Below are 19956 nucleotides of genomic sequence, written 5' to 3'. Positions count from 1 at the left end.
AGAAGGCTATCATCTTTAATCATTTACAAACAAATTGGTATTTCTTTGTTACTTTCATTTTCTCTATCTATCCATCCATCCATCTATCCACCCACCCATACAACTCATTTTAGACCATTTACTAATCATAAACAGACACTTCAATTCTCTAATGCTCAAATCAGCCACACTGATTCCTGTTTAATGCAGTCAAATAAATAATTGTATCTTTTCTATCTAGTTTCCTATCTAGACATTACACATTTATATGGCTGAATCTCTTTCTAACTTGGCTTTGTTTACGCACTATTTCTTTTTTAGAAAAAAATATTTGGTAGAGTGAATGTATTTATGCATATCAAGGGGGGGGGGGAACAGAAACTGTACCAACTATAAATTATTGACAAAAAGATACCCCACCAGGACTAGAGTACCTGACTTTCTTCAGTATTAATGTCCAACACTTTACTCAAACTGATAGAGACTGTTACAATAACTGAATTTTACATCACCCACCAGAGGGAACCCATACATTCCTTTGCTTATAACACCACCAATTTGGAAACAGAAGAGAAAAATCAATTCATTTTTATGTAAGAGCTATTAAATTCAAATAAGCTCAATGGGTCAAATCCTCAGTGACTGTAAAGGAAGATGACCCAGCAGAACCAATGCAATTCTGCAGTGGCCCAGGAATTAGGGACCCTATTTGGGGGACATGCAGCCATGTGGACAGTCAGACTCTGCTTTGCCAGGACTTCCTGTGACTCTGCCTAGTATTCAGGGTTCAGAGACAGGTCCCATTCTAGTGGGCCTGTGACTACGCATATCCACCAGCTACTCTTCCCTATAGAACAGTGAACGTGTGCACCAGTGGTCAGGACTAACACAGCCCTTATATTTTAGAGGCAGCTGTGACATGTCCTCAGGGGGACAGGATTCTTCCCAAGCTCCTGTAAAGTGCACAGTCCAGCCACTTGGGCTGCTTCTTAGTTCCAGTATTTGGCCCCACAAGCACCAACAGTTCCTTAAAATCAGAGTTAACTTACTGTGGTTTATGCCTTGTTAAAAAAAAGGTGGGGGAGAGGGCAGGGATAGAAGGGGGGGAGTGAAGAAGAAGTTTCTTTGTTTTTAGCAATATATATTTACAGAACTAGCTGACTTACTAAAATGAGATTTTTTGTGTGTGCGCACATTTGAGGATGAAACATTATGAAAATGCAAAAAATGGCAATACCATACATTTCTGAAAGAGGCACTGTGATTCTTTACCAACTTGGCTGTGACCTCTCCTGTGAAGGCTTTTAGTTTTTCAACAAATAATCTTAATGTCTATTACCTCTATGTCATAATACACATACATTTAATTTTACATTTGACTAATTTCCTTACTTTCATGCTGGTGAAACTATTTTACGTCTGTGAATAACAAAGGGCCAAACTCCCATTGACTTCAATAGGATTTGCCTGTGAACATCTGAAGGCTGAATTTAGCCCAAAGTTATTACAGTGAAACATGAAACATCCTACATTGACAGCACTGGAAACCAAAGTCCTCTTCTGGTACATTGAACAGGTGCAGCACAAATGGAACAATCAAAGTGTCTCTATGCCAGCCCACTAATGCACCTGAACCCTGACTTGCAATTTGTCTATATTAGGAAAAGAGGACGAGGGTAGGTCAGAGTTACCCAACAAATTAGCTAATCCAGACCTAACCAAAACCTTTTCCCTAGTGTAGATGCAAGTTAATGCCTTTTGCCTCAATGTAGCTCAGTAGTTCACAAACTTTTCACACAGCAAGCCTCTGAGTGCAACCCCCCCCACGTTATATATTAAGAACACATTTTTTATATTTAACTCTGTAATAAATGCTGCAAGCGAAACAGGGTTTGGGGGTGGAGGCTGACAGCTCACGACCCACATGTAATAACCTCACAACCCCCTGAAGGGTCACGACCCTCAGCTTGAGAACCCCCGATGTAGCTGATTAAAGTTAACGCTAGTGGGAATCTCACTTTGAACTTGTGTAAATGACTATACAAGATTCAGGGCAATGGAGAATCAGGCCCAACATACTTTAATTAAATTTTCTGATGTCCAGCTATAGGAAGATAGTGACTCACCTGTGAATGAGAGCACCATTCCCTTTGTTTTTGATGCAGGGGATCAGACAAAGGGCAGGAATTAATTCCCTGACTTTTAAAGATAAAATTTCCAAGTACTGAAGAGAGTTTTAATTTCTGGATTTAATAGTTCACCAGCTATAAATCTCATGCAAAGCTTTAAAAAATTACCTTTATATTTTCTCAACAGTTTTGCATTTGGGCAGAGAATGCTGCAGCTAACCTACCTGAAAGCTATAACACTATTTGGTGGTTCATTGAAACCCTATTTTGAAGGGAGTGTAATTGTAGCCGTGTTGGTCCCAGGATATTAGCGAGACAAGGTGGTGAGGTGATCTCTTTTATTGGACCTTCTGTTGGTGAGAGAGACAAGCTTTCAAGCTGTAGAGAGCTCAATGTGGGTCGAAAGCTTGTCTCTCTCACCAACAGAACTTAGTCCAATAAAAGACATCACCTCACCCACCTTGTCTATCTATTTACAAGGAAGACCATTTAGTCTGGCAGCCAAGGGGCAGATAACTCTAACTCATGATATGACAAAATATTAGAAAAGCATGCACAGATAATGAGGGGTGAGGGTGACACAAAGAGCTACTGGGATGCAATTTGCAAAATAATGAAACTTAATTGTATTCTGGGGATTCATCATTATAGGACATTTTACGATTAATTCTGGCTGTAGATGAGAGCAAACTGCTTAGGACTTCTTGGCAAACTGAAGCTACAGCTGAAAAAAATTCTTCTTCTGCTTCCTTCCTTAATCAACACACAAAGAAGTTTTGGAATAGCAAAGTATCATATTATTAAGAGCAGATAAGTGTAAGCAATACACACAACCAATGAAAGCATTTGCAGAAAACAATATTCTTCTTGGCCCAGGAAGCATTTCCAGCTACATAATGTCATAGCCAGTGATATACAGACATCTCAGAGCTTCTAATCTTAAGAGTAAGCTTGTGTCACTGCTTTGCTAGTATCATTTCTTTCCATTCTCCCTTGCTCTGGGCTTGTCTTCACTGCATTGTTAGTTCCAGTTAGAATACTTAAAGTACTACACTTGCGTTAGCCTAGGTTGGGGCCACACAGCAAAGGCTACCTCAGCCATCCTCAAGTTACTGTGTGCACATGGTTGCAGTACTGACTCAAGCAAAGGAGATTGCCTTCTGGGGGCATAACCCTTAGTTCTTAGCACTGCGCTATTCCAAGCCGTTCCTTCCAAACTTCCATGATGTATTTCAGGAAACCATTTTTTGTCCCTCCTAGTCATATGGGTTGAAGTAGTGTTTACCTGGCAGCTTACTGCAGCACCTCACTTCCGCACGTGTTGATTGTCTGCATTCTGTTGGAAATCCAAATCTTGAACAATGGGCGGGATCCATGGCTTTTTCTCAACCAGCTCTCCTAGTCCCCATGCCGGGTTTACAGTGGCAGAGGCAGCTGGTGTGAGGCAAGAGATGGCAGCTCCAGGGGCCCAATCCTTTCCCCCCGTCCAGCTCCTAGTTCCCCTGGCTGGGTAGGAGCAGCAGAGGCAGCTGGTCTGTATCAGTGTTCCCACATAGGAAAGATTTCTCTTAAAGTGCATTAATTGTGATGGTGATGCCGGAATAAAACTGTGTTGTTAAGTTCCCCTTCCTCTCTCGTGTGGCCAAAGCACTCACAGAAACAAAGGATTCAACAAAGAAAGATTTTATTCAAAATAAATCACACTAGCAGTCCTTCTGCTTTAAGCCAAGTGTCATGCACCCAAGTGGCACTGTGCCATGTCATATATATGGAGAGTGCACGTGGTTATCATTCCACCATTGTTACATGGGGGTGGGGTGATGAAGGTAAACCTGACCATGGAACTGGCAAACCCCCTATCCTGGGGTCACTAGCTGCAGCTTGTGGGATCATGAAGGAGAGTGTGTGGTTGTAGGATGAGACTGGTGCTGAACCTGGGCTAGTACAGGGGCCAGGTTGTTCTGTCACCTGCTGGCCATAATGCTTAGAAACATGACCATTTGCTTCTGACTCTCCTCACACTGCTGCTGGGTGTCTTGCTCTTATATGGCATGGTCATGAGCGATGTACTAGGTCATCATGAGTTCTTTTCTTCAGCATCCTCTCAGCTGCAGTCTGGAATTGCCACTCCTGCTCCAGCATTTCCCCCTCTGAAGCAAGAAAAGGCAGTGACACCTTCCACCAAAGTCCTTATGCATCTCCATCAGCAGTCTGTCTGTTGTCTTCCTCCTTCTGCTTTCTGATTCAGTAGCCTGGCACTGACAGTCAATAACCTTCTGCAAGGGTGGGTGATATGTACTTGTGCAGATGGGCCTGTAAAGCAGAGAAACAGTATATAAACCTTCTGTCCATGGTAAAAAAAAAAAAAAGGAAAATATCTTCCCTTTAATTTTGTGCATCGCAGCAAGGTATAAGCTGAAACCTTTATCTCAAGGCCTCCACTCTGCTCCATAACCAATACTGTCTCCTTTGCTAACTTCCAGGTTTTCTGATCATACCAACAATATAAGTGATTTACATATCCTGGGAACAGTGGTATGGATTGCCTCTAGTTCCAGCTTGAGAGAGTGCACACTACTATATATGCAACCGGCAATTGCTTGCACTCAGCGCCAATCCTGCCTTCATGGGCATTTGTATACTTGTATTAATAATGCTTGGTTTGTGCACATACAGCAGTGCGTTTTACAATAAATCTCTGTTAATTTCCCTGCTTGGAATCCAGCTTGGATCCTGTGTAGATGCGGGGGGGAGGAGGAATTGGAGACTGGGGTAGGGGTGAGGCATAATGGTAGTTGTCACACCCAGGAGGGATGGTAGAGGCACCATTAATGGGTGCCCAGGGGTGGAGCGGGAGTAATGGTGGTTTCCCATGCCCATCAAGGCATGCAGACGCACCAGTAGCTGAAACGCACCCTCTGAATGCCTGGGGGGAAGGATGGAGGCTGGAAGGGGGAAGTGGAAATGGTGGTTTCCATGTCTAGAAGGGAAGCTATAATTGGCATTTGCCTGCCCTCTACCACACAACATCCCCCAGTAGAGACTGGTCCTACACAGGCAATGACGGGCCCCTTATGCCTTTTCTCCCCAACCATAACAACAATGGCGAACTGAGTCCTCACCTGGCTGAGACAACACTGGCTCATCTGCCGTTTCCTCCCTGTCCCATTTCTCTCTGATCTGTTTCCTCTCTGGAATCCTGGGTGAATTGGAGTGGCTGTGGCATCCACTGGTGACCATCAGCCTCCACCTCACCTAATTTCACTGTGGCAGGCGACAGTCCTGGCTCTGGGTCATCCTAAAGGTCCTCCATCCTCAGTCAACTTCCCCAGGGGCCTTTGATCTGTCCAGGGTGTAAATGGGTTCCGTACTTGGGGCACTGGAGAACACCCAGTTGAACTGCTTGTAGTGCAGTGAGCTTGTCGAGGTCTCCCCAGACTTGGAGTTCTGGTCCATTGCCCGGTGGTACAGTGGCTTCAGGGATTTGATAGCAGAGCTAGAACAAACACTAACGATGTGGAAAGCTCCGTGCAAAGCAGGGGTCTGAATGTTGAAGTGGGGTATTTATGCTGGCTGCAGATAACCCCTGGCCTGAAGGCTGTGTGGATAGACACAACAAATAACCTGGGCTGGAAATTTTGGGAAGGCATTAGGGGACTCCCAGCATCTGAATTACTAGTTCAAGGTTCAACAGCACTCAGGTGTCAACCCACACCCCCTTATGGACTAGCTGGCTTGACTGTAAAACACACTTAATTCGGGCTAGAGATTTTTGTACATGGATGCAAATTGGGTTAAGGACAACATTCAAGTTATACCTCGAGCTTACACTGCAGTAAAAACAAACCCTCCCTATCTCCTGGCTCTTTTTCACTTTCTGTATGTCTGTACGCGTAGTGAACAATAAACACCTGGTAAACCATAGGAAGCCATAATGCATATTCCAAGAAAGGGAGAGAATGGAAAGAAACAATGTTACCAACAATGCTACTCCAACCCTCACTCTCTCAAGGTTAGGATCACTAAGTTGAACATCAAGAGGCAATCAAGGAAAATAAAAAATAGCACTAAAATTTCAATTATATGGATAGAAATGTCTAGATGAATTAGTTAAAATTACATATTCACTTGAAAGTTTGGTGCCTACTCTTGATACTAGTGACCCTCACTAATTATGATACTGAAAAACATTCTTTTATTTTCCTCTATTTTTAAAATTTGTTTACTTTGAGTATTTAACAGTAGTTCACTATTTCAATGGAACCACTCAAATGCTTTAGTTAAACACATGCTTAAGTGCTTTACTGGATGTGGGGGCCTGTGGGTATAATTAGCTTCACTGTTCTGTGGATACTCTTTCCCCAGGGCCTGCAAAAAGAGTGTTTACCAGTAACAGCAGCAGCCAAGCTGGAAGTGATACGGAGAGAGAGGAGGCAGGAGAGTTCCTGGAGAAACAGAAAAGAGGGGCAGGGCAGAGGAGTGGGCCTCAGCATGTTTGATGTTGTTGCTGTCAGGCCCACCCAAAAGATGCTTATAAACATCAGCGAGGAGCAGAAATATGTTGATAATTTTTTTATTAAGGAATTTAAAAAATGCATGATATACTATTTAAAGGAGGCTCTAACATAATCGTTTTAAAAATAATTTAGTTTAAACAAAATCAAGGGAATAGTATGCCCTTTAAAACTTCAGTTAAAATGCATTTAAGTGACTCAAAAAAACTTTAAATTACCAATATAAATATGGAAAAAGAGGTTTGGTTAGGTCATTCACCTTAAGAGAAAAAGATTTAAACTCAGCTAGAACATTAGTACGTAAGTTTATCTGTAAATAACAAATACATTAAGGCAGAGCTGAGTTTTGGACCTGATGAAGCCAACAGCCACAGGACTCCTAGCTTTCAGAGGAGCTACACATGTAAAGGAGAATCTCAACTTTCCTTAAAAAGAACAGGAGTACTTGTGGCACCTTAGAGACTAACAAATTTATTAGAGCATAAGCTTTCGTGGGCTACAACCCACTTCTTCGGATGTCTCTAAGGTGCCACAAGTACTCCTGTTCTTTTTGCGGATACAGACTAACACGGCTGCTACTCTGAAAACTTTCCTTAAGACAAGCATGGGTCAGATCCTCTGCTGGTGTATACTGGCATAGCTTCACTTCCATCAATGTGGCTCTATCCATTTATGCCATCTGACAATCTGGCTCTGGGTTTCTAGTACTTTTCCTTGTAAGTATAAACTGATCACTAGGGTTGAAAGGAACAAGCAGCTGAGCACCATTTCTGCGGTAGGAAACTGAGACCAAAGATTTCCCTATCCCAGCACATACTTATGTAAAAATAGTCAGTTAAATTTGAGGTATATTCCAAATAATCATCTCTCTAATCCTCCCTGCAAACCTCGGGTCAGCTCTGTGCATATGTAACACTGGTGTGCAGGAATAGGTAATATTTTGGAGGTAAAAAAACTGTTTTGCAGGTCTGCCCTAAGAAAGCTATTGCCAGCTCTGATTAAAGAAATACAGAATTTAGTAAAAAACAGGACAGGCATTCAGTTCATTTCTAAGAACATGGAAAAGAACACACAAGAAGTGTTTCCTAACTGGTAAAGGCAGGTAATTGTGAAGTCGTAGGATAAATTTTCAAGGTAAAGAAAGGCTCTCCCTATGTGAAAAGCCCAGGTTAGCTGGGCTTCTAAACTCTCTGGCATAGCTTTTGAATCATTTAAACAAAAAGTATCTTTAGCAAAAGAAAAATGAATACACCATCGTTATCTTAATTGTGGCTTGCTTCTAAATCAATGATCAAATATGGAGATAAGGGCATTACAAACTTTTAGCAATTACCATTAACCAAAGTAGAACTAAAAAGCTAGAGCTAGTGATAGAACATTGCCCACTTTTTGTAGAGGAGAATCAATAAACAGCTATGTGTACTTGTTTTCAACCACATAAGAGATGGTTTGTAGAATAAAGTATATGGATAGATTTCTTTTTCTACACGAGGTGCCATGTAAAGAATATATGAAGCAACCAACAAAGTTCCTAAAATTGTAAGATGTAGAAATTATATGGTGGAATGACATCTCTCATTGTGTGTTTGTGTTTTATTTCTGAATTTTTATTATGTAAAAATTCATGAAAGCTGTTTAAACAGAAATAAAAAGTGGTGTATGGAATCTGGACTGGTACTGATCATCATAGAATAAAATGGATTCAGAAAAATGGCTGCATCAAGGTACGCGCTTTTAGCAAACCACATTAGAAGTTATGATCAGTTAGCTGGGCATGCAGTAAGCACCGCTATGAAAAATGAAACGTGGACATGCAAAATGTGCCAAGGAAAAAAGTAACAGATTAAAAACATTTAAAACCAAACTTTTTCAAGATGAAAAGGTTAAACAGTCCTTCAAAATGAAGGCTGTAACTGACATTAAATGCCAATTTGAAGTCTGGGTTTCTCTGAGGTCATAGCTTCACATTGTGCCATCGCCCATTCACCCTATTCTCAAAGAGAATAAGATACTTATGCTTACCCTGGCCTGCTAGCAGGACTAGCAGATAAGAGGAGCAGAAAGGATGATTTGATGTGTATGCTTACAGTCATATTTCAGATAGGCATGCACCCATAAACTCAAACCCAACTAATAGGTCTAATTTTACTCCTAACAGACTGTGCGACCAAGGTACTTCTAGCTAACTCACATGCTAATTATTACATTGTGTGTTCCTTGGGGCAGGAAATGAGTCTTCTCTATGGCTCCCATTCTGCAATCAGATCTACGTGGGCAGAAACTTACACTCATGCAGAACCCCACCAATTTCAATGGGGCTAAACATGAGTGCAAAGATTGGCCAGCACAGAGCAGATTGCAGGAGCAGGGCCTACATTTGCAGAGTGACATGTAAACATATATCTTCAGGAAAATAAATATCTAAATCCAGTAAGCGCTAACTGTAAAATTATGCCACATACATCAGATTTTTTGTTTTGTACTTTGCTGTCTTCACAACCTTACATTTCTTCATTTTCTTCCACAAACACAAAGCTTTTAACCAAAAATTTGTTAAGGAAAATTATATTTTCTTGAATTATATTTGCATATAGTAATATATAATATAATAAAATAAAGAACAAATCAATTATAAAAACAACAAGGAGTCCAGGGGCACCTTAAAGACTAACAGATTTATTTGGGTAAAAGTTTTCGTGGGTAAAAAACCTCACTTCTTCAGATGCATTTGAAGAAGTGAGGTTTTGTACCCACGAAAGCTTATGCCCAAATAAATCTGTTAGTCTTTAAGGTGCCACCAGACTCCTTGTTGTTTTTGTGGATACAGACTAACACGGCTACCCCTTGATAAATAAATTATAGACACTCTTGAATGATATGGATATAAGCAATTAAAAATTCATATCCTGGTTCATGAATAGAGCTACTCAGCACTATGGTTATACAAATAAAACAAATAAATAAATAAATAAATAAATAGTTAATATCAGGGCTGTCAAGCGATTAAAAAAATTAATAGCGATCAATTGCGCGATTAAAAAAATTAATCCTGATTAAACAATAATAGAATTCCATTTATTTAAATATTTTGGATGTTTTTTTACATTTTCAAATATATTGATTTCAGTTACAACACAGAATACAAAATGTACAATGCTCACTTTATATTTATTTTTATTACATATATTTGCAGTGTAAAAAAACAAAAGAAATAGTATTTTTCAATTCACCTAATACAAGTACTGTAGTGCAATCTCTTTATCATGAAAGTTAAACTTACAAATGTAGAATTCTGTAAAAAAAAAAACGCATTCAAAAACAAAACAATGTAAAACTTTAGAGCCTACAAGTCCATTCAGTCCTACTTCTTGTTCAACCAATCGCTCAGACAAACGAGTTTGTTTACATTTGCAGAAGATAATGCTGCCTGCTTCTTGTTTACAATGTCACCTGAAAGTGAGAACAGGCGTTTGCATGGCACTGTTGTAGCTGGTGTTGCAAGATATTTATATGCCAGATGCACTAAAGATTCATATGTCCCTTCATGCTTCAACCACCATTCCAGAGGACATGCGTCCATGCAGATAACGGGTTCTGCTCAATAACGATCCAAAGCAGTGCAGACCGACGCATTTTCATTTTCATCATCTGAGTCAGATGCCACCAGCAGAAGGTTGATTTTCTTTTTTGGTGGTTTGGGTTCTGTAGTTTCTGCATCAGAGTGTTGATCTTTTAAGACTTCTGAAAGCATTCTCCACACCTCATCCCTCTCAGATTTTGGAAGGCACTTCAGGTTCTTAAACTTGGGTCGAATGCTGTAGTCATCTTTAGAAATTTCACATTGGTATCTTCTTTGCATTTTGTCAAATTTGCAGTGAAAGTGTTCTTAAAACAAACAACATGTGCTGGGTCATCCTCCGAGACAGCTACAACGTGAAATATATTGCAGAATGCAGGTAAAACAGAGCAGGAGACATACAATTCTCCCCCAAGGAGTTCAATCACAAATTTAATTAACGCATTATTTTTTTAAGAAGCGTCATCAGCATGGAAGCATGTCCTCTGGAATGATGGCCGAAGCATGAAGAGGCATATGAATCTTTAGCACATCTGGCACATAAATATCTTGTGACGCCAGCTACAACCGTGCCATGTGAACGCCTGTTCTCACTTTCAGGTGACATTGTAATTAAGAAGTGGGCAGCATTATCTCCCATAAATGTAAACAAACTTGTTTCTCTTAGCGATTGGCTGAACAAGAAGTAGGACTGTGTGGACTTGTAGGCTCTAAAGTTTTACATTGTTTTATTTTTGAGTGCAGTTATGTAACAAAAAAACATACATTTGTAAGTTGCACTTTCATGATAAAGAGATTGCACTACAGTACTTGTATGAAGTGAATTGAAAAATACTATTTCTTTTGTTTATCATTTTTACAGTGCAAATATTTGTAATAAAAAATAATATAAAGTGAGCACTGTACACTTTGTATTCTGTGTTGTAATTGAAATAGATATATTTGAAAATGTAGAAAACCATCAAAATATTTAAAAAATTTCAATTTGTATTCTACTGTTTAACAATACAATTAATCGTGATTAATTTTTTTAACTGTGATTAATCGACAGCCCGAGTTAATATATATCATGCATAAAATTAAGATGAGTATGAGAAGTACCTACACAATAAACCACATCCTAATGCCCAGATTCATAACAGATAAACAAATGCATTTCTTCCATGATTTAAAACAGTGTAGACTAACCTCATTTGTCTTCTATGTTTTAAAATAATATGTTATAATTATGTTAGAAAGAAAAACTGTTTTCTGCAGAGACATTTACTAAGGAGTAACAGACTATGAGGCAGTATTCTATCCTTCCCTATGGCAACACTATCTTCTGATTTTCATTATTGCTCAAAAAATACATTAAAAACATATCAGAATGTCATTTCACTAGGCACATATCATTTCACTTTGCAGCCTAGAACACGAGATCATTTATTCTACATGAAATTTACTCTCTTTTTTTGGTATGCATTAGTCCCTTCATGCTTAATAGCATAAATGCTCCTTGAGATGCATAGGAATTTTGAAATTGCAGGATACCACAAATATAATTTCAAGGTGAGGGTTAGGCTAATGCACTTATCCCTTTAATAATATGCTAAAAATCAAAATTATCTGGTAATGAGGTCGGAGTGAAAAAAGAATATGACATTTACTGTACAGTTGGTTTAATCTTTTATGATACATTAAAGATTCAAAGAAAAGTAAATGCATTTTTCTGTACTAAAATCTACAAAAATGATATAAAAAGAAACTTACCTTCATAAAAATTCCTGAATTATTTTTGTAATAAACTGAATAATATTGTATAATCCCATTAGGCCTTTGAGGAGGGGACCAGAAAACCATTATTGATGATGCAGTGAGGTTTCTGTACATGACATCTTTTGGTGGATCACTTGGTGCTGGAATAAGATTAAGATTTAGTTTATGTAACATAAGTTTTTGTGCTTTTTATTACCCAAGATTTAGACTTTATTGACTTGAAAAAAATGTTATATTAAAGCATAGATCCTGTTTCTGGAGGAGGTGGGAAAGGCACAATTGAACTAATGGCTACCAATACACTTTGAAAGCCCTGATTTTCAAAGACATTCATTTTTCAGAGAGAGTCAAAGGCCTGGTCTACACTAGGCGTTTATGTCGAATTTAGCGCCGTTACATCGAATTAACCCTGCACCCATCCACACCACGAAGCAAATTAGTTCGACATAGAGCTCTCTTAAATTCGACTTCTGTACTCCTCCCCAACGAGAGGAGTAGCGCTAAATTCGAAATGGCCATATCGAATTAGGCTAGGTGTGGATGGAAATCGACGCTAATAGCTCCGGGAGCTATCCCACAGTGCACCACTCTGTTGACGCTCTGGACAGCAGTCCGAGCTCGGATGCTCTGACCAGTCACACAGGAAAAGCCCTGGGAAAATTTGAATTCCTTTTCCTGTCTGGGCAGTTTGAATCGCATTTCCTGTTTGGACATCATGGCGAGCTCAGCAGCACTGGCAACGATGCAGAGCTCTCCAGCAGAGGTGACCGTGCAATCCCAGAATAGAAAGAGGGCCCCAGCATGGACTGATCAGGAAGTCTTGGATCTCATCGCTGTGTGGGGCGATGAGTCCGTGCTTTCCAAGTTGCGCTCCAAAAGAAGGAATGCAAAGATATATGAGAAGATCTCTAAAGCCATGGCAGAGAGAGGATACAGCCGGGATGCAACGCAGTGCCGCGTGAAAATCAAGGAGCTGAGACAAGGCTACCAAAAAACCAAAGAGGCAAACGGACGCTCCGGATCCCAGCCCCACACATCCCGTTTCTACCAGGCACTGCATTCCATCCTAGGTGCAGCCGCCACCACTACCCCACCCGTGACCGTGGACTCTGAGGATGGGATATTGTCCGCAGCCGGTTCCTCGGACATGTTAGCGGACGTGGAAGATGAGGAAGGAGATGAGGAGGATGAGGCAGTCGACAGCGCTTGCACCGCTGATTTCCCCGACAGCCAGGAGCTCTTCATCACCCTTACAGAGATCCCCTACCAACCGTCCCCAGCCATTACCCCGGACACAGAATCAGGGGAAGGATCAAGCAGTAAGTGTTTTAAACATCTAAACATTTATTTTTAACAGAACTGGAATATTTATAATATTAACAATGGGTTTTTCATGATTTCTTTGCCCTAGGCGCTTAACTATTTAGTCCCAACTATTTAAAAAAAATCTAACAATGTCCGTTTTTTCATGATTCTGCTGCCCAAGACGCTCCACTCTTTAGTCCCTGCCAGTGCAGCTACACCAAAATCCGGTCTATATGTCCGGGGATAGAGATGAAATCCTCATGGGAGATCTCAACGAAGCTCTCCTGGAGGTAATGTCCAAGCCTGTTCATCAGGTTCCTGGGGAGAGCGACCTTATTGGGTCATCCGTGGTACGAAACGTTTCCGCGCCAGGAGACAATCAAGTACTCAGGGATCATTGCCCTGCAGAGCATGGCGGCATACGGTCCTGGTTTTTGCAGGCTTTCCCTAAGCATCCGTTCCTTTTCGCTGTCCGAGATCCTCATCAGGGTGATGTCGCTCATGATGCCCTGCTTTGAATTAGATAGGGCAATGTTAGTATTGGGACTGCTTTACAGCCACGCGGTGGAGGCGGGAGAGGGGCAGCATACAGGGATCTTTCCCTGGGACAGCCGCGAGGGGGTGGGACAGGGGCAGAGTTCATGCTTGCCTGATTGCTGGCAGCAGAGACTGGCATTGCTTTCAATGTGAAAGGAGGCCAGTGCTACTATTAAAGTTTTAAGCAGCCACAAGTCTACGGCTTACCATGTTTATCCGCTACAGAAATTCCGGTGTCCTGCCCCGCTTCTCAGATCGCCACTGCAAGACCACAGGCACTGAAGGCGAGGGCCGAAAATTCGACCTTGTCCTGAGTGCGCATGTGATAGGTGCAGTGCATGGTCTTGTTCACAGAGAAAGACTATGTTCTTTGTTCACAACTACATTTATCTTTCTGAGGAATTCACTCCCTTTTTCCCATTCCCACAGCCACATCTGTGACTGTCTCCCAACCCAGCCTGGCATCACACTCCCAGAGGCTAGCGCAGATTAGGCGGAGGAAGAAGAAGACGCGGGAGGACATGTTCTCAGAACTAATGTGCTGCTCCCGAGCCCAGGCAGCCCAGCAGACACAGTGGAGGGAGAATTTGTCCCAAATGCACAGAGCAAACATGGAACGGGAGGAGAGGTGACGTCAGGAAGACCAGCAGGCGACTCAAACGCTGCTTGGACTGATGAGGGAGCAAACGGACACGCTCCGGCGCCTTGTGGATGTTCTGCAGGACGGGAGGCAGGAGGAGAGAGCCCCGCTGCAGTGTATCTGTAACCACCCTCCCCCGCCACCAAGTCCCATACCCCCCTCACCCAAAGTCCAAAGAAGGAGGGGCGGCAGGGGCCGTGAAAAGTTTCACTCCACCCCTGCAGACTGCTCTAGCACTAGAAGGCTCTCATTCCCCAAAATTTGAAAAGTCCTTTCCTACCCACCTCACACAAGCCCCCGTCCAAGTTTCACCCCCCCGTTTCATGTGTAGTTACTAATAAAATATACGTTTCTGTTAATTACTGTTTCCATCATTTTCTTTTGGAGGAGAGTCTGTGTGAAGGGGGGGAAGGTGGTTGGTAATTGGACAGGACAGTCACCTTTAGCAGGGTACAGAGGCGGGGGCAGGTCCAGCAGCAGGGCACATACACAGTGCAGTTACTAGTTACCCTGGTCAGTCTGGGAGGTGGTTTTCATGTTCTGTGGGGGGGGGGGTTGCTCTGTGACTTTCTGGCGGGGGAGGGCAGTTACAGATCTTATGCAGCGGTCCTTATCCTGGATCACAGAGCCACGCAGCAGGGGATCGGTAACCCTCCTCCCCCTGCCAGAAAGTCACATAGCCGACACATACATGCAGTCCCGCCCAGGACGGCTGGCAGGCTCCGTTGAAACAACCAGTCCACCACTGCGGAGCCTGTCATTCCTGGAGTTTAGAGGCATCATTTGCATCAGTACACTACACCCGCCCCCCACCACAGTCTGCGTCCCAGGTTTAAAACATTCCCGCGAAAACAGTAATAAAGACAACGGTGTTCATTAAGAAAATAGAACTGATTTTATTTTTGGGGAAGGGGGTGAAGGGGGTATGTAGCTGGAGAGGATAGTCAACATAAACTGGGTAAAGAAACGGGGGCAGGTTCAGCTTCTCTTTAAACAAAGTTAATAGTCACAGGTTACCCTGCTCACTGAGGAACCTAGCTTTCAAAGCCTCCCGGATGCACAGCGCGTCCCGCTGGGCTCTTCTAATCGCCCGGCTGTCTGGCTGTGCGTAATCAGAAGCCAGGCTATTTGCCTCAACCTCCCACCCCGCCATAAAGGTCTCCCCCTTGCTCTCACAGAGATTGTGGAGCACACAGCAAGCTGCAATAACAATGGGGATATTGGTTTCGCTGAGATCACAGCAAGTCAGTAAGCTTCTCCATCTCCCCTTGAGACGGCCAAAAGCACACTCCACCACCATTCTGCACTTGCTCAGCCGGTAGTTGAAGAGTTCTTTTTCAGTGTCCAGGGCACCAGTATAGGGCTTCATGAGCCAGGGCATTAGCGGGTAGGCTGGGTCCCCGAGGATCACTGTAGGCATCTCCACATCCCCAAGAGTTATTTTGTGGTCCGGGAAGTAAATACCTTCCTGCAGCCGTCTAAACAGACCTGAGTTCCTGAACACGCGAGTGTCATGAACCTTGCCCGGCCATCCGACGTTGATGTTGGTAAAACGTCCCCTATGGTCCACCAGTGCTTGCAGCACCATAGAAAAGTAGCCCTTTCGGTTGATGTACTGGCTGGCCTGGTGGTCCGGTCCCAGGATAGGGATGTGAGTTCCATCTATAGCCCCACCGCAGTTTGCGAATCCCATCGCGGCGAAGCCATCTATGATGACCTCCACGTTTCCCAGGGTCACTACCTTTGAGAGCAGTAGCTCAACGATTGCGTTGGCTACTTGCATGACAACAACCCCCACGGTAGATTTGCCCACGCCAAAGTGGTTCGCGACTGACCGGTAGCTGTCCGGCGTTGCAAGCTTCCAGAGGGCTATGGCCACTCGCTTCTGGACAGTCAGGGCTGCTCGCATCCGGGTGTCATTGCGCTTCAGGGCAGGGGACAGCAACTCACAAAGTTCCAGGAAAGTCCCCTTCCGCATGCGAAAGTTTCACAGCCACTGGGATTCATCCCAGACCTGCAGCACTATGCGGTCCCACCAGTCCGTGCTTGTTTCCCGGGCCCAGAATCGCCGTTCCACAACATCCACATAACCCATTGCCACCGTGATGTCCTCGGCGCTGGATCTCGTGGTTTCTGACAGGTCTGTGCTACTCTCAGACTTCAGATCCTCACCCCGCTGCCGTAGCCCCCTCGCCTGATTTCTCTGTATCTGCCTCTGGGAAAGGTGGATGAGAAGCTGCGAGGTGTTGAGAACGGCCACAACTGCAGCGATGGTCGCAGCGGGCTCCATGTTCGCAGTGCTGTGGCGTCCGTGCTGTCACTGACCAGAAAAGTGCGCGAACTGATTTCCCGCCGGCGCTTTCAGGGAGGGAGGGCGAGAGTGACGGACGGATGACGACAGTTACCCAAAAGCACCCTCGACACATTTTTTTTACCCAGAAGGCATTGGCGGCTCGACCCACAATTCCAATGGGCAGCGGGGACTGCGGGAACTGTGGGATAGCTGCCCACAGTGCACCGCTTCCAATGTCGACGCTTGCCCCGTTAGTGTGGACTCACAAAGTCGAATTACTGTCCTTAGTGTGGACACACACGTTTGACTTTGTAATATCGATTCCACATATTCGATTTAAGTGAAATCGAACTACCCTCGTAGTGTAGACATACCCAAAGACATGCATACATTTACATGCACAAATCCAAGTTTATGTACTCAGTGAACCTATGCAACTTGAGATGTGTAAGTGCGTGTACTTACTGTTTTATGCAAATATAAATCCCAATTCATGCATATGCACAAAGCGTTATGCATGCATGTAATCTTCTTAACAAATGTGTTTCATGTGTATACAGAGTCCTTTATGCGTGTTTCATTAACTAAAATAAGTTTTTCACACTTTTTACTACCATTAGCATTGCAGAGCCAATACAGCTAGGGAACTGCGAGTTAGATTCTATTCTAGCTCACACCATCATTCACAGAATTATTGACTAAGATACTGATCCTACAAATGACTATGTGCAGAAAAATCCATGTGCTTATTCAGAACCACACTTTGGCCACTAAGGCTCCACAAAGGTGCAGAGAAACATGCACACAGCTAATTGAAGGATAGGGACCTAAGTTTCAGTGGCAGAATTGTTATTGTTGGTGACATCAGAGCCAGAAAGGAACTAACTTGAATTTCAAAGCTAAATGTACAGTGTAGCCTCCTAGAAAAAGACCTTTCACTTCTGAAGTATATGAAATTCATTGGGATCAAATCAACTTGGAATCCCACAATGCCATGTTTATAAAACTGCTTTCAGACTACAACCACTTTACACCTGTGTTTGTGAGAGAGACACACTAAAACTGTCAGGGCTTTCCTTCTTAGGACCTTATTTCACAGCTTGATAGAACAAAGGGCAATAAAACCAAACTCTCCTCTTTTTACTTCATTTCAAAGAGCAATATAAAAAGACTTTTAAATTTAAATGTCTTGCAGGAAAATGTAGTGCTCTGTTTGATGAAGAGACATTAGACCCCCATTGGAATCGCAGCTTTCGCCTAAGTTATTTTATACATTTAAATAAGGTTGACACAAACTTATGGATGTAACTATAGATTATGTGTATGATTTATTACTATACATAAGCTTACCTCCTTCAGAAGTTCTGAAGCTTATAATGCTACTTTTTATGTTTCCATCCCCAAATCTGGTACTTGTTGTTATATAAACTTTGTATTCATTGTTATTTTCTAGGTCTGTGAACATCAGTGATGTTTCTGTTACATTAACACTTCTTTTTGACATTGAATTCCTAAAGAAGAAAATCATTACATATATACATTTTCATGACAAAACTGCAGCATAGTATAATACATTTTACTAAAAATACCACAGAAAACAATATTGTCATATACAGAAACTCATAAAATAGAAATAGAACTTTCATCTACTGTAAATCCATTATATTATTCAAAAAATTATCAAAGATGTTAGTTTAAAAAGGCACTTCTCACAAATCAAATAAGAAACAAGCCTTAGCCAAAACTACAGAAAGTCATTAGAGCTAGATAGCTAACACAACTGAGACCAACATTTTCTTAAAGTCCCGTAACTTATAAATATTGTATTTCTTGCAAGAAAACCATTAAAAACTGATTTTTATTTTTATTTTATTTTTACTATTAGTTCACATTTGAGTTCTTCATTGTGGATTCTGGCTTCATTTTGTGAGAAAAGTTGCTACATTTTCTACAGCTAATGTAATATAGTTGTTAGAATATTTAGATAAGTTTTCTTCTACACTTTCAAATGGCCCGCATTCACTATCTTTGCCTCTTTACATGGTATTAGGAAGCTCTTGCATTAGTTATATCCGCTGGAAAATGTTGCCACTAAGAAAAGTTGTGGTTCAAGAGCTTGTTTGCCATATCAGCCCTAGTAATTAATTATGATGATTTTATAGCACCTAAAAATGTTCTAAATAATTTAAAAGACAAGGGATGAAATCCTGGCTCCACTGAAGTCAGTGGGAGTTTTCACCCAAGGTCCTTACCTCAAAGAGCTAATGGCAATCTAATTTTAGATATGAGAGGGTATGTGGGGATAAGACACAGAAGGGAGTAGATGGAGAGGGTAAGGACAAGGGTTACATCAGTGAAGTTCTGTGGTTACTTAATTTAGGCATCTGCAGATCTAGATGGTTCAGTTAACAAGTTATTGAAAAATGATTAATAATGATACATTCTGTAGTAATCACAGATATAATAAGTCTTAAGGAAGGATTTTAATAAAGAGGAAGTTCTTTTATCTTGAATATCCTTAGGTCTTTAAACACAGTATGCACCAAAACCATATTCCTTAACATGAGATCTGTTTGTGCTACAAGTTCATCCACAGTTCAAAGTTCTCCACAGATGCAGATGACATTAGCTCTTGCCAGTACAGTGGAAGGAGTGGTGGAAATTTATACTCTTTATACTCTTCTGGAGAGTGGGATTATTTGTGTTCACCTTACCGCTATTTTAAAGCAGACGTTTATAACTAAGAAAAAAGATAAAGATTAGCTACTGCCAGGAGAAACATTTAGGTCACTTTTAAAAATAAGGAGTACATATTTAGTAGAACTCCTCAGCTGTAACACAACACCATTTTGCATACATAATTTACATTGATTGCATGGTATGTATTTCTGTAGCTATTTGCCCTTATGCATTGGGTAATGGCAATAGAAGGGCACAGCATAAATACAATAAATAACTGTAATCAACAATCAAAATAAACAAATCAACATGTGGCAATCCCCAGTAAAGGCAATATGTAGGGCTTACAAAAGGAAGCTATGACAAATCTTTAGAACAAGATTCTATTCAGAAGAAGAGAGTGAAAAAAAGTTTTAAACTGGGATTTAAAATGACAATAGTCTTTTTTTGAAGGAGGAAGAGACAGATTCCAAGAGGCACAAATAAATATAATATAATATAATATAATATAATATAATATAATATAATATAATATAATATAATAT

General features: G+C 41.7%; 1 protein-coding gene across 1 annotated transcript in view; it reads right to left on the bottom strand.

Annotated features, from left to right (window-relative positions):
• The window catches only part of PTPRQ (protein tyrosine phosphatase receptor type Q), a 160971-nt gene that overhangs the window by 90229 nt on the left and 50786 nt on the right, over nt 1-19956 (bottom strand). The window contains exons 18-19 of the mRNA XM_026648947.2: nt 18083-18243; nt 11952-12097 (exon numbers count right to left, since the gene is read on the bottom strand). Coding sequence (XP_026504732.1) covers nt 11952-12097; nt 18083-18243 — 307 coding nt within the window. The remainder of the gene's footprint in view (nt 1-11951; nt 12098-18082; nt 18244-19956) is intronic.

Source organism: Terrapene carolina, unplaced genomic scaffold (assembly GCF_002925995.2).
Source record: "Terrapene carolina triunguis isolate 2854851 unplaced genomic scaffold, T_m_triunguis-2.0 Scaffold68, whole genome shotgun sequence".
In the NCBI taxonomy this organism is placed as follows: Eukaryota; Metazoa; Chordata; order Testudines; family Emydidae; genus Terrapene; species Terrapene triunguis.
Note: the sequence above shows the minus strand (reverse complement) of the source record. Positions and strands in the feature narration are given on the sequence as shown.